General features: G+C 46.1%; 1 protein-coding gene across 2 annotated transcripts in view; it reads left to right on the top strand.

The window, feature by feature from the left end:
* The window catches only part of cps1 (carbamoyl-phosphate synthase 1, mitochondrial), a 62,882-nt gene that overhangs the window by 25,735 nt on the left and 22,139 nt on the right, over nt 1–15,008 (top strand). For both annotated transcript variants that reach the window (XM_077215210.1, XM_077215211.1), the window contains exon 26: nt 13,826–14,020. In XM_077215210.1, coding sequence (XP_077071325.1) covers nt 13,826–14,020 — 195 coding nt within the window. The remainder of the gene's footprint in view (nt 1–13,825; nt 14,021–15,008) is intronic.

Below are 15,008 nucleotides of genomic sequence, written 5' to 3' on the forward strand. Positions count from 1 at the left end.
TTATCAACAAAACTTTGAAAATATTGAGACATATTTTTGTCAATATTGCACTTCCCTAATGTAAGGTATTAATTTTGATTTCTTCAGGTCTTAAAAAGGTCTTAAAGAGCCTTAAATTTGACTTTAAAAAGTGTGCAGATACCCTGCGCGAGATCTCGTGGCACGAGATCTCATCACACCCCTTTTATATATAGTATATATATATATATATATATATATATACACACATGTCCTTCTCAAAAAATTAGCATATTGTGATAAAGTTCATTATTTTCCATAATGTAATGATAAAAATTAAACTTTCATATATTTTAGATTCATTGCACACCAACTGAAATATTTCAGGTCTTTTATTGTTTAAATACTGATGATTTTGGCATACAGCTCATGAAAACCTAAAATTCCTATCTCAAAAAATTAGCATATTTCATCCGACCAATAAAAAGTGTTTTTAATACAAAAAAAGTCAACCTTCAAATAATTATGTTCAGTTATGCACTCAATACTTGGTCGGGAATCCTTTTGCAGAAATGACTGCTTCAATGCGGCGGGGCATGGAGGCAATCAGCCTGTGGCACTGCTGAGGTGTTATGGAGGCCCAGGATGCTTCGATAGCGGCCTTAAGCTCATCCAGAGTGTTGGGTCTTGCGTCTCTCAACTTTCTCTTCACAATATCCCACAGATTCTCTATGGGGTTCAGGTCAGGAGAGTTGGCAGGCCAATTGAGCACAGTAATACCATGGTCAGTACACCATTTACCAGTGGTTTTGGCACTGTGAGCAGGTGCCAAATCGTGCTGAAAAATGAAATCTTCATCTCCATAAAGCTTTTCAGCAGATGGAAGCATGAAGTGCTCCAAAATCTCCTGATAGCTAGCTGCATTGACCCTGCCCTTGATAAAACACAGTGGACCAACACCAGCAGATCACATGGCACCCCAGACCATCACTGACTGTGGGTACTTGACACTGGACTTCAGGCATTTTGGCATTTCCTTCTCCCCAGTCTTCCTCCAGACTCTGGCACCTTGATTTCCGAATGACATGCAAAATTTGCTTTCATCCGAAAAAAGTACTTTGGACCACTGAGCAACAGTCTAGTGCTGCTTCTCTGTAGCCCAGGTCAGGCGCTTCTGCCGCTGTTTCTGGTTCAAAAGTGGTTTGACCTGGGGAATGCGGCACCTGTAGCCCATTTCCTGCACACGCCTGTGCACGGTGGCTCTGGATGTTTCTACTCCAGACTCAGTCCACTGCTTCCGCAGGTCCCCCAAGGTCTGGAATCGGTCCTTCTCCGCAATCTTCCTCAGGGTCCGGTCACCTCTTCTCGTTGTGCAGCGTTTTTTGCCGCACTTTTTCCTTCCCACAGACTTCCCACTGAGGTGCCTTGATACAGCACTCTGGGAACAGCCTATTTGTTCAGAAATTTCTCTTTCTGTGTCTTACCCTCTTGCTTGAGGGTGTCAATGATGGCCTTCTGGACAGCAGTCAGGTCGGCAGTCGTACCCATGATTGCAGTTTTGAGTAATGAAGTTTTTAAAAGCCTCAGGAATCTTTTGCAGGTGTTTAGAGTTAATTAGTTGATTCAGATGATTAGGTTAATAGCTCGTTTAGAGACCCTTTTCATGATATGCTAATTTTTTGAGATAGGAATTTTGGGTTTTCATGAGCTGTATGCCTAAATCATCAGTAATAAAACAATAAAAGACCTGAAATATTTCAGTTGGTGTGCAATGAATCTAAAATATATGAAAGTTTAATTTTTATCATTACATTATGGAAAATAATGAACTTTATCACAATATGCTAATTTTTTTAGAAGGACCTGTATATATATATATATATACTCTTATTGTTTCTTGTTATTTTGGAGCTTTGGGCTGACTCTCTTCTCACACTAGTTTGATATGAGAGCATAAATTTAGTCTCTGCTGTCTGCGTTGACCTAAAACCTTTATCTTTTCTAAACTTTTTTAAAGTATACATTTTTCTGTTGCTATTATTCATATTACGATTTATTTGCGATACTACTGTTATAAATTGCATCAAAACCGGGCTCCCCTCAACTTGACTGCAGTTCCCACTATCAGAGACGACTGGTGGTGGAACGGTGGAAAGCCCAACCGCAGAGCCAGACAATGGTGTCTCCACAGACTGTAACGTAGGTGCCAAAATGGAAGAGTTTGGACCTGGGACCCCCTGGGCTTGTAAGCTAGGATTCAGACGTCCCACATAGCGCGACTGAGGACCCAGCCAAATAGAATTAAAGTGAATTGGAGCCGAACATTTTCCAGCTAGCGTGAGGGTCGCTGACTTCAAGTCCAAAACCGCAGCTGCCTGGTGTAGGAAATTGATACCCAGGAGACAATATTCCGGAATCTCACCGGCCCAAACCCACATAACTGTACTGTGTCCCTCCACACAGAGTTCTGCCTCACAACGGCCCATCAAAGTTGCTTTCTCACCCATGACAGTGACTAGGGGAAAACGAGTGGTTTGAAGGACCCTCCTTGTCAAGAATTTAGGATGAATATTGGTGACTGTAGAGCCAGTGTCCAACAAGGCACGCACCAGATGTCCATCCACTTTGGCCTCTATTCGGCAGCACTCTACTGGACTAACCAAAGCTACAGACGATCCACAGGGAGGTTCTGAAATGGTTGATGGACCAAGAGCATCTCCCTCTACTCCAGCCCCTGTCCATTTCCCGACGGCGGATTGGACACAGCCACATCCAGGGTCGCACATTCCCGGCGCAAATGACCTGTTTTTCCACAGCGCCAACAAACCACAAGCTCCCTCTGGGACGTATTCGCCTTAACAGTTTGTAACTGAGTCTGCTCCCCGGAGCATGCAGCATAAACCCTGGGGCGGCCAACATTATTGTTGCTTAACGTTCCGCTTGGCCTTTCATCCAATATCCCCTCTATAACCTGCGCTTGATCAAGGGCTTCATCAAAGTTAGATGGCTGAGCTATTTGTACTTGCTCCCGTAACCGATCTGGGGTCAATCCCCGTACAAACGCGTCCAGAACCAATGCATCCCTCACGCTTTCGCTGAATGTTGGGTAGCTGCGATGGGCTAAGTGTCGCAGGTCAGCCATAAACACACCCAAGGGCTCTTTTGGTTGACGGATACGCTCTTGAAACTGCTGCCGTAAGGCCATCGTGCGTGTAGTGTCCCCAAAGCGGCGAGACAAAGCCTGATGCAACGCGTGAACACTATACACCTGACTTCACAGGACATCCAGCAGTACCTGTTGTGCATCGCCATCCAAAGCCGCTGTGAGTTGGCCCACTCTCTCAGCTTCATCCCAGCCATTAGCCCCGGGCACCAGCTCAAACTTCTTCCGGAACGCCTCATAAGAAGAATGACCATCATAGCGCCCCAATTTCAGACAGCTACGGGTTTTACTAGACCCCCGGTCAGACATGAGTGTGACGGACTGCATTGGCCAGTTAGAAAAGGAGCAGCCGGTGGGTATGGGTTCTCTGGCTTGAGACTCTAAGGGCCAGCAGGGAGAGGTAGCCGATAAGGTCGGACACATGACCCACGCTGGATGTGTTTCCATTGTTTGTCTCATATTACTCATCATTGGTAAGTGAGAGTGCTTGTGGACACAGCTCATTTGGTTGGGGGAGTTATATGGCAGTGCAGTTGGCCACTGAACGTTGTAAGAGGGGGCGATTGAATAAGGTGTATTAATCTGTTCTGGTAAAACAAACGGATTAGCTCGGCTGCCAACGGAGCTGTACATCTCGCCAAAAAGCCCCTCTTTGACATGCATATGGCTCGTTTGGGGATTATTATAACTGTAGCTTGAATCTCCAGGACAGAAAGAAAAGGTTTCATCCACTTTCCCCATGTACAGCGTCTCTGTTTACCAGCGTTTCTCTCCGCGATCCGTGTTCCATACCGGATGTTATGATCCTCGCTGATTTCCGGGTCCGTGTCAGCCGACCAGCCGCGCCCGTGACCTCCTGCGATCGGAGTGCTCGCGATGCAGTCATGTTCACCAAAAGTACGAGACATGCTAAAACAGGACGCATGGGGCTGTGGTCTAGCTTTAAGGGAATATTCTTAATCACATTCGTTCAGCAAAAGCGGCAGAAAAGGATTATTGGGCGATAGCGCGGTAATCAGCACATTTGTTCCCTCTCGTGCTTGATCTCCCTCGGGATTACGCTCATCCCGCCCATGCCGGGGCTCTCCCTTGCTTTGCTGTAACTTCTCAGCGGATAATTGGAGCGATTTTACTGGCTTATTCTCCATCGTCTTCTGGGAATCACGCGTAGAAAGCTGTGGTTTTAAGATCCCACTTCTGACACCAGTGTAACGTCGTGCACTTTCCCAGAGAAACAGACAGGAGACGAAGATCCGGTTTACAAGCACCAAACGGCTTGGAAGGTTTATTTCCTGGACGTGTACAGCCTAACACGGGTATCAGGAGGTGTCCTAACTGTCCCCAAAAACGACATGAACGCCCAAAAGAGATGTAACGTCAGACTGACTTTCCTCTGTACCGCTCACAGTCTTTCTCTCCCTCTCCGTCCTTAAGCCCCTCCCTCTTAACTATATCCCTCCCGGACACCTCCCCCTAACAGCAGGTGAATCAACAGAGAATAAACAGTGTCAGCGCCACATTATTAAGCAGCTGAACAAGAATACAGCCGTGTTCCGATTGTTCTCAGCTCCGCCGAGACAAAATAGACATGCCATTTCAAAAATCTTTCATTTATTATCATAAATATGTTTTTAAAAGCATTACTTTCTTCAAATTTTATGTGACATAATTTCCAGTAGACAACTGACTGCAAACAAGCAGGCTTACGTGCCGGGGCTGAGCCCCGGAGAGCCCCGGCCCAATTTAACCACTGCAGACGGGTATCAAACGCTAGTTGGGCTCTCACGTCAGAATCTGAGGAAGTGGGGGAAGTGACGTATGCCGTAAAGCAGTCGAATTTTGACGTTTTTTTGTGCTCGGGTTACTACCCGAAACCCGAAGTTACATAGTGCCAGTAAAAGCGATACAGACACTGTCAGGCTATGGCAGACGTGTCATTCAACCTATTGTAAGTCGATGTACCATCTCAAGGCTCTCTCTGATATCAAAATTCAATGAAGATGGATGCCGCAAAGATTGTCGCAGACGAAATGAACCGTGGCACTTACACCGAAAATGTTTTCGCCGCACTTCGTGGGCTCGGGAAACTGAACCGGAGGTAAGGGTGCGGCGCGCGCGCGCGCAGTGCTTGAATACGGCGGCTCGGCTCGCTGACAGCGGTGGCTGGCTGTTTCATATGTGACGTCCCGATTGCTTTGAATGGGGAACGTTTTTTGAACAGGGAACAGAGTTAATGGACTGGCAACAATCTCCATAGAACATGAACTGGCACAGAGAATCGAAATAGAGGATGCAGTTAAGACCTTTGCTGCGATGAAGGCCCGCTGTGCGCGTTTCTGAAATGTAAGTTAAGCTTCATTTGCTCTTTAGTCGTTATTTAAGATGCTGAACCTGCTGATGATATAATGTGTTTGCGGACATTTCATTTGTGTGTGTATACGCACATAAGAAAGTGGTGTAATGAGATTTGCCACAGTAATTTGAGGTGGTGAAATATGATTATTTGGAAAATTCCTGTCATGACTGCTTAAAGAAAAATGCCAGCAGGCATTTGCCTCCTGCATAAACTTTAATATTGTTGACATTTTGGGCACACGAGCGTTGCGCACTATTTGCGTTATATGTAGGCCTATGTATTATTGGTCTTTGTGTGTTGTTGCTGGTTTTGCGTTATATGTATATGGCATATTGGTCTTTGTGTGTTGTTGCTGGTTTTGCGTTATATGTATATGGCATATTGGTCTTTGTGTGTTGTTGCTGGTTTTGCGTTACATGTAGGCTACATGGCATTATTGGTCTTTGTGTGTTGTTGCTGGTACGTTGCAAGTAGAGGGGCAGCACAATTGTTTTTCGCCTAGTGCGGCAGAAGTGCACTCATTCGAAGTGCAAAAATAGCTGTAAAGCACATGGGGGGAGCTTTACAGGGGGTATGGCTTATCTAAATGAGATGTAAATGAGCCCTATTGTCACTCCCAGCAGCAGAGACAGGTGAGAACTGCACAATCTTTAGAGGTCGTTTTCTCATCTTTGAGCTTTTTTAAGTACCTAGCTTCAAATGGCCACAACTTCTCCAAATATTATCAGATTTCCACATGTTACACATCGTTGGAAAGCTTGGAGATTACACTTTCAGAATCTATGAATAACTCAAAATGCCCCAGAACCGACTTGTGTCCCTAGTTTCCGTGACCGGTCACATATATTATGAAGGTTGAAAAACTACATAGTGTTGCTTTAACAACTTCTGAGATTCTATTGCTGGAATGTTCTCTATAGAGAAAATGAATGCCGTTTTTATACTTCTCTGGTCCTAGATGCCACTATTTTAAGAGACTAACCACGAAATCCCTCTGAGCATCTAAGCAGTTCCCTTTCAAGGGAACTTCGAGCTGCGTCAAACGCTGCGGGAACGCCCCTGCGTTGTGCGTCATGAAGCACGTATGGAATCAGCCCAATGGAGAGATGAAACGTCATAGGCGGGTGACGTCATCGACCAGGAAACTATAAAGCACCCCAAAAACACAAGCGCATTAGCTTCTGTGCTTTCAGTCGCGCTACATGTGAATCTGTCCCTGTGTGATATTGTCTGTCTTACATACCCTGCACCACACAAACAATTTATCCCTATATATATATATATTGAGAGATTATGGCGGACGAACAGCAGTTTAGAAAGTGTGTTCCTCCCTGCTCGCGTTATTTAACGAGCGGGGATACACATGATCTTTGTGTTGTTTGTTTGGGAGTTCAGCATGCCCAGTTTGCTCTCGAGGGAGCAGACTGTGAGCATTGCGAGCGTTTGCCGTTAAGGACGCTCCGCTCCCGCCGATCGCTCTTTGAGGAGAGCGGTTCGGTGCGCGCTCCCCGCGGTTCGGGTCCCGCTTCTGCCGAGGCAGAGCAGCGGCGCTTATCGTGGGGATCGCAGATGGATCTCACAGCGGGGTTTGAGATGGGCTCTGCCTTATCTCTCCCTTCACCTGTGAGATCCAGTGCCTCAGTCCCGGGTTCGGAAGCACGCGCTGCGGTTTCTTCCGCTCGGGCTGAGGCACCAATGCTGCAGCTATCCAGTTCTGAGGAACTTGATGTTGTTAGTGTTGAGGGAGATGTGGAGGATTCGCCACCCCACACTCCTGAGAGTGATGAGCTTATGGAGGTGTTAACAAGAGCTGTTGAAAAACTTAATATTGAATGGCCAGTGACTAGACAGGAGTCTGTTTCTAAATCAAAGTTGGATGAGAGATTTTTGCCGTCACGTGTGCAGCCTCCACGCCGGTGCCTGCCGTTTTTCCATGATCTCCACACCGAGGTGTCGAAATCATGGAGAAAACCGGTGTCATATAGAGTGTTTAGTCCCCAGACTTCAACATACGCTAATATTATGGGAGCCAAGGCTCATGGTTATGGTGCTTTGCCTCGTGTGGAAGAGACGCTTGCGAGCCATCTCTCCCCCGAAGCAGCATCATCTTTTAAGGCACCGGCATTACCCACCAAGCCTTTAAGAAACACTTCGGCTTTGGTGGGTAAAGCATATTCGGCAGCAGGTCAGGCTGCGTCATGTCTGCATACTATGTCAATCTTGCAGGCATACCAGGCTGATCTGCTAAGGGACATGAGTGAGAGTGAGGAGGTCAGTACTGACGTAGTTCGCGAACTGCGTCAGGCTGCTGATTTATCCCTGCGTGCCACCAGAGAATCGGCCAAATTAATGGGTCGTTCTATGGCAGCTCTGGTGGCCGCAGAAAGACATTTGTGGTTAAATCAGACTAATATTAAAGAGAGAGAAAAAGCTTTTCTTTTAGATGCTCCTCTTTCTCCCATGGGGTTGTTTGGTGATGCTGTGAATTCAGTTATCGATAAATTCCAAGAAGAAAAGAAACAAACTGCAGCTTTTAAAAAGTTTCTTCCCCTTAAAGTTCATGTCCCTGGGGCTGCTGGGCGGGAGCAGCCCCGGCCGTCTTCGAGCTCATCACATAGAGCGCAGCAGAGGCAGAGTGTCGCGTCTCGTGCTCCCCCTGCTGGACAGTGGGCTCAGCCGCGACACTCTCAGCCGAAGCCTTCTCCCAGTAGAACTGATCTGAGGACAGTTATATTGGCTAAGAAGGCTTCGGCTAAGAAGAAGTCCTGACGCCAAGCCGTTCAGGATGCTGAGGGTGGTCCCCACCGAGGCGGAAAGGTGTTCACCTCTTTTTACGGTGCCCATTCCTCCTCGGTGCCCTCAGGGGCTCGTTCTGCCAACCCCGCCTTTATGCCGGGGCACAGACGATCCCAGCGAGCGCTTTCCCGAGGGACGCTCGCTCCCTCTGAGGAGGGTCTCAGAGCGGTCAGACCAGTTGTTCCCTGCCGGTGCGCCGTTACAGGGCGCTGCGTCTGCTGCTCAAGTTACACCAGAGGCCAGTCTCGAGAGGCTGGTACCCTTAGTAGAATTTCTGGCAGAGTGGAAAAGCCTTCCAAAAATATCTCATTGGGTCCTGCAGACAGTAGAAAAGGGTTATGCTATCCAGTTCAGGTGTCGTCCACCAAAATTCAGAGGGGTTCTGCACACAGTGGTGGGCCCCGAGCAGGCTCTGGTATTGGAACAAGAGGTGAAAACGCTCCTTCAAAAAGAGGCTATAGAACGGGTTCCTCCTCCCAGTTTGGAGTCAGGTTATTACAGCCGATATTTCATCGTTCCAAAGAAGGATGGGGGGTTGCGTCCAATTTTAGACCTGCGCATATTGAATCGCTCGGTAGGGAAGCTAAAATTCAAGATGCTCACTATCAAGCAGATCGTGTCTCAAATCAGGTCCGAGGACTGGTTTGTCACGATAGATCTGAAGGACGCATACTTCCATGTGTCCATCCTTCCACAACACAGGAAGTTCCTGAGGTTCGCCTTCGGGGGCGAGGCGTACCAGTACAGGGTTCTTCCGTTTGGCCTAGCTTTATCTCCCCGCACTTTCACGAAATGCATGGATGCAGCACTAGTGCCTCTGAGGCTTCAGGGCATTCGTATTCTCAATTACATCGACGATTGGTTGATTTTAGCTCAGACTGAGCAGATGGCGGTTCGGCATCGAGATGTCGTCCTCGCTCATATCAGAAAGTTGGGGTTGAGGCTGAACGCAAAGAAAAGTGTATTATCTCCTTCCAAGAAGACCACTTTTCTGGGTGTCGTTTGGGATTCGGTATCGATGCGGGCGCGACTCTCTCCGACCCGCATCGCTTCGATTCTCTCAGCTGTGAAACAAGTGAAGCTAGGCCAGCTACTCACTGTCAAGCAGTTTCAGAGACTGTTGGGTCTGATGGCAGCAGCGTCCAACGTTATACCTTGCGGCCTGTTGTACATGAGACCGCTACAGTGGTGGCTCAGGACCAAGGGATTCTCCCCGAGGGGAAATCCGCTCCGCACGTTCAAAGTCACGCGGCGCTGCCTTCGTGCTCTGGTCATGTGGAGAGAAACTTGGTTCCTATCCAAAGGTCCTGTGCTGGGGGCTCTTTGTCGTCGCATAACGCTAACGACGGATGCTTCCCTCACAGGGTGGGGGGCGGTCATGAGTGGTCGCCCAGCCCAAGGTCTGTGGCAGGATCATCATCTTTCGTGGCACATAAATTGTCTAGAGATGTTGGCTGTGTTTCAGGCTCTGAAACACTTCCTAACAGACCTGAGAGGCCATCATGTGTTAGTTCAATCAGACAACACGTCGGTGGTCTCTTATATAAATCATCAGGGGGGCCTGCGGTCTCGCCGGCTTTACAAGTTGGCCCGTCAGATCCTCCTGTGGTCCCAAGGGAAGCTACTATCTCTGAGAGCAATGTATCTCCCTGGGTATTTGAATGTGGTAGCAGACTCCCTGTCGAGGCAGGGGCCGAGGCCAGGGGAATGGAGACTCCACCCCGAGGTGGTGGAGCTCCTTTGGTTGAGTTTCGGTCGCGCCGAGGTGGACCTATTCGCTTCCAAGGAGACCACTCATTGTCATCGGTGGTTCTCCATCACTCTTCCAGCCACCCTGGGGTTGGATGCTATGGTGCAGCCGTGGCCGAGGTCACGTCTGTACGCCTTTCCCCCGATTGCTCTGTTACCAGGAGTTCTGGAGAGGGTCCGCCGGGACGGGGTCAGTCTACTACTAGTAGCCCCGTTCTGGCCGGCCCGAGTATGGTTTGCGGACCTGATTTCTCTCCTGGACGGTTCTCCTTTGGAGCTCCCGGTCAGGAGGGATCTACTCTCCCAGGCGGGGGGCACGATACTTCACCCCCGCCCAGAATTGTGGAAACTGTGGGCTTGGCCTCTGAGGGGGCCCAGCTCATAGACTCCGGTCTCTCAACCGAGGTTGTTGAGACCATTCTTAACTCCAGAGCTCCATCCACGAGGAAGCTTTATGCCTTGAAGTGGAAACTTTTCACTTCTTGGTGTGGAGAACACCTGCAGGACCCAGTTAACTGCCCAGTGGGTGCAGTGCTGGAATTCCTGCAGGAGCGCTTCTCCACAGGGTTATCCCCCTCCACACTAAAGGTGTATGTGGCGGCACTAGCTGCTTACCACGTCCCTTTCAGTGGAGTTTCTCTTGGGAGACACCCGCTTATAACTCGTTTCCTCCGTGGCACTTTGAGGCTGAGGCCAGCAGTTCGTACGAGGGTGCCGACTTGGGATCTGGCCATTGTATTAGAAGGTCTTTCCCTAGCTCCTTTTGAACCTATCGAAGAAGTTCCCGAGAAGTTTCTCACTTTTAAGACTATCTTTTTGCTTGCTATCTCTTCACTAAAAAGAATCGGAGATTTGCAGGCTCTGTCGGTTTCACCCTCGTGCCTGGAATTTGCACCTGGCATGGTTAAAGCTTTTCTGCATCCTAGACCAGGTTACGTTCCTAAGGTTCCTACTAATATTGTTAGACCTACGGTTCTGCAGGCTTTCTGTCCTCCTCCATTTATGTCATCGGACCAGGAGAAACTTAATTCACTCTGCCCTGTTAGGGCATTAGACGCTTATGTCCACAGAGCTGCCCTGTGGAGGAAATCAGAACAACTTTTTGTATGTTTCGGGCCACCCAGGAAGGGGTGTCCGGCGTCTAAACAGAGAATGAGCAAGTGGGTGGTTGAGGCTATCTCACTTGCTTATGAGTCGGCTGGCCAGCCTTCACCTTTGGTTGTCCGAGCTCACTCTACCAGGAGTATGGCTGCTTCTAAAGCTCTTTTGTCGGGGGTTTCCCTGAGTGATGTTTGTGATGCGGCTGGATGGTCTTCACCGCATACTTTTATTAAGTTCTATGACCTAGACTTAAGCTCTACCCCTGGGGCACAGGTGCTCTCGTCCTCTGTGCGCTAGTCTCACATGACGGTCATTTGGTCCTATGGCGACGTGGGTATTCGCGTTCCCGCAGCGTTTGACGCAGCTCGAAGTTCCCTTGAAAGGGAACGTCTCGGTTACGTATGTAACCCTAGTTCCCTGATAGGGAACGAGACGCTGCGTCGCTCCGCCATACTCCCGGCACTCCCGTTAGCGCTTCCTTCAAGCCTATCAGAAGCTAATGCGCTTGTGTTTTTGGGGTGCTTTATAGTTTCCTGGTCGATGACGTCACCCGCCTATGACGTTTCATCTCTCCATTGGGCTGATTCCATACGTGCTTCATGACGCACAACGCAGGGGCGTTCCCGCAGCGTTTGACGCAGCGTCTCGTTCCCTATCAGGGAACTAGGGTTACATACGTAACCGAGACGTTCTTAGTGAGCTCATTTCTATATCCTTTTTTAGAGATAGAGCCACTCAAGGTTCCACTGATGATGCAAAATCTCTAACAGCCATTGACTTTTCCATTCAGACACATTATAAGCTAGTTAAAGTGATAGAAGCTTGGGTTGATCAAGTGTTTGTTGTTTTGCTCAGAGGTTGTAATAAATTCCCAGGTGCTGTGTAGCGGTTTATTACCATCACGTTAAAATGCTCTGAGAAACCTGGAGGGAAATGCGGAGCTGGAATATGTATTGTGAAGTGGGCATACATGTGGTTGCCATAGGAATGCAACGAATGAGATTAGAAAGTATATGACAGCTATCAGAGCGTAAAGTAATGCCATGTCATGTCCCAGGATCAGCTTCTGCGACCACAGCTCATCTCTGAAACAACAAGAGGGGGAGAGAGAAAACATCAGTGGATAGGAGTCTAGATTTAGTAATGCCTTTAAAGAGTGGAACAGAAAATCATTGTGAATTCATGCAAAGAATGAGCAGTGATTATAGTAATTTCTGTCAGATCAGTGCTTTGATTACATTTTCTTTTGCTTAAAACAAACTTTCTGTCTTGTAAGCTTTATTGAGTTCATAAGCATCAGAATTTGTAGTCTTTGATCTTGGACAGATAAAATATGTCATGTTAAATTGTAGAGTCAAAAAAATTGTAAAATGCACTTGTCATTTTACAGATTTGTGTTTACTGGAAAGAATATTTTGGGTTATTTACATATAATTTTGTCATGGTGTATTTTGTCAATAATTTAGACTTGTTTTAGTTAAATTTTAAGTTTAAAAAAATTAATTTTAATTTTTTAATTTTAATTTTAGTTGTTTTATTTTTAGTTTCTCAGTAAAACAGAAAAGGAAGTGCATTTAAAGTGCACACACAATGAAAGCAGAAACGTGAGGCTTATTTTTTTGTTAAAGCATAAAAACAATAAATCAGGCAGTAAAAACATTGGGTCTCATCCACTAATCGTGCATACCTCAAATTTGTCTGTGAAATCTGCATAAGAACGTTTTCACAAACAAATAATGATTCATTAATAACTTACATTCTAAAATGTATTCTAAATTTGCATAAAAATTTATGAACAACTGAAACCACTTGTACGGAAAAATGTACGCCCTTATGTGGACATGGTTTTGTTGTGTTTCATGCAAGTTACTAACCTCGGGAACGCGGTCGCTCATCTAGAATACTCCAAATTCATTAATGTTCGAACGAGGTTAAGAACAAAACATTGTGTGTATGCGCATGTTATTAATTAGTTGGGCATTTTCCATCAGAAGTTCTCCTGTGAGTATAAATATAAATATCCACGCAATTATTATTGAATGAGGCCCATTATGTGAGCTGTAATGTTGTCTAAATAGTTGTTTTTCATTGGATTAGCATCTATGTGTTGCTATTCAAAAGTTTGGGATTAGTAAGATATTTTGTAAATAGTAAAGTCCTTTACGTTGCTGCAAAATAAATGCTGTTCTTTAGAAGTTTCTATATACTATATAAAATAATTCTGAAACAAAGCTGCACTGCACAGCTGTTTTCAACTGCAATAATAAAAATAAATGTTTCTTAAAATGACCATCAAAGTGGCATGTTAGAATGATTTCTTTTCTTGTGACATTGACTGGAGCAATGGATTCTGAAAATTCAGCTTTGCATCTCAGGAATAAATTACAAATATTAATATAGAAAAGGATTCTTTTAAATTTGAATAATATGTCACTATATTACTATGTTTACTGTATTTTTTGATCAAATAAATGCAGCCTTGGTGAGCAAGAGAGTTCTTTCGAAAACATGAATCACTTTTAATTGTTTTTTTCTCCCTCCTATGCCTCTCTATTATTTACTTTACTATCCCTTTACATGCAGACCAGGCATTTCTTCTTATCTTGAGAATAATAAACTCCAGTGTGGATCAGAATTGATCCTGATAGTCAGTAGTGTTTCATGCAAGACTAAGACTGCAGAGACTTTCCATCCCTCCACAGGGCTGCACAGGCTGTATAGTATCGGTGGGTGGACAGATCCCCAATAACCTGGCCATGCCCCTGCATCTGAACGGGGTGAAGATTCTGGGTACCAGCCCTCCTCAAATTGATCGTGCAGAAGAGAGATCTGTATTCTCTTCCATACTGGATGATCTTGGTGTAGCCCAGGCCCCGTGGAGGGCTCTCAGCTCGCTGGTAAGGCCAGTTTTACTTCAAAATGCACTTTCAAATGTTGTTTATTTCAGTAAAGATGAGAGCGGTGTTGTTATCTGTTCTTAATTTCAAATGTATTTAATTGAACAACTGAATAATTATTTTGTGTGCCATAATCTTGATGATGCACATCCTGTTCCAGTCTGTTGATTTAGGTCAGTTGAGTAATATGGATGTGATTTTGCAGTTATAGTGAACACCGCCCGCCTTACTGATGCATTTTCTTGTTTAGTTAATCATTCATTACTTCATTCATCCCAGGCTTTCAAGAAATCTCCCACCCGAGTGACCGCACAGACGTCTTCCCAATATAGTTACATTTTCTAGACTTTTCACTTTTACAAATGCTGCATTCACTCCAAATACTCCAGAGGTGTCAGAGTGCTTTCAAACAGCAAACATTAGAAGTGCTGAAACATGTTGACTGGAAGCCTGCTCGCTCGTCCGTTAGCTACACCCAGCCGTCTTGCCGCGGGCCATGGAAGCGAAGAGCTGAAGTCTGTGATGAAGGGGGAGAGAGAGAGGGCATTCTGCCCCACGGCGCTGCCCACTCACCCTCCGTTGGTTTCCGTCTCACTGCTGAGGGTACATCTAGCATTTTAATGGTATCCCGATGTTGAAACAAGCCAGAAAGCAGTAGAGATCAGCAGAATCTTTTGGGATTCTGTGGTTCACTCAGTGTGTTGTTTCTGGCTAGAAGAGCAGTGCTTAGGAAAGGTGAAGATAGAGGATACAGTTGCTTCCTTATGTCAAACAGCATTTCCTGCTTAGTTAAAGATCTAGTTCACAAAAAAAATTAATTTTGGTCAGCATTTAGTCATTGTTGTGTCGTTCCACCCTTTACGGTTCTAGTTCAAGTGTTTTTTTTGTTTTTTTTGGGGGGTTAAATACTTGAAATAAGGTCTGTGGTTAACACAAGCTCAAGATATTTCCACGTTTTATTCTACAACCTAAAATATATCAGTAATAT

Source organism: Siphateles boraxobius, unplaced genomic scaffold, assembly GCF_051911475.1.
Source record: "Siphateles boraxobius isolate OS27281-9 unplaced genomic scaffold, OSU_SipBor_1 7, whole genome shotgun sequence".
NCBI lineage: Eukaryota > Metazoa > Chordata > Actinopteri > Cypriniformes > Leuciscidae > Siphateles > Siphateles boraxobius.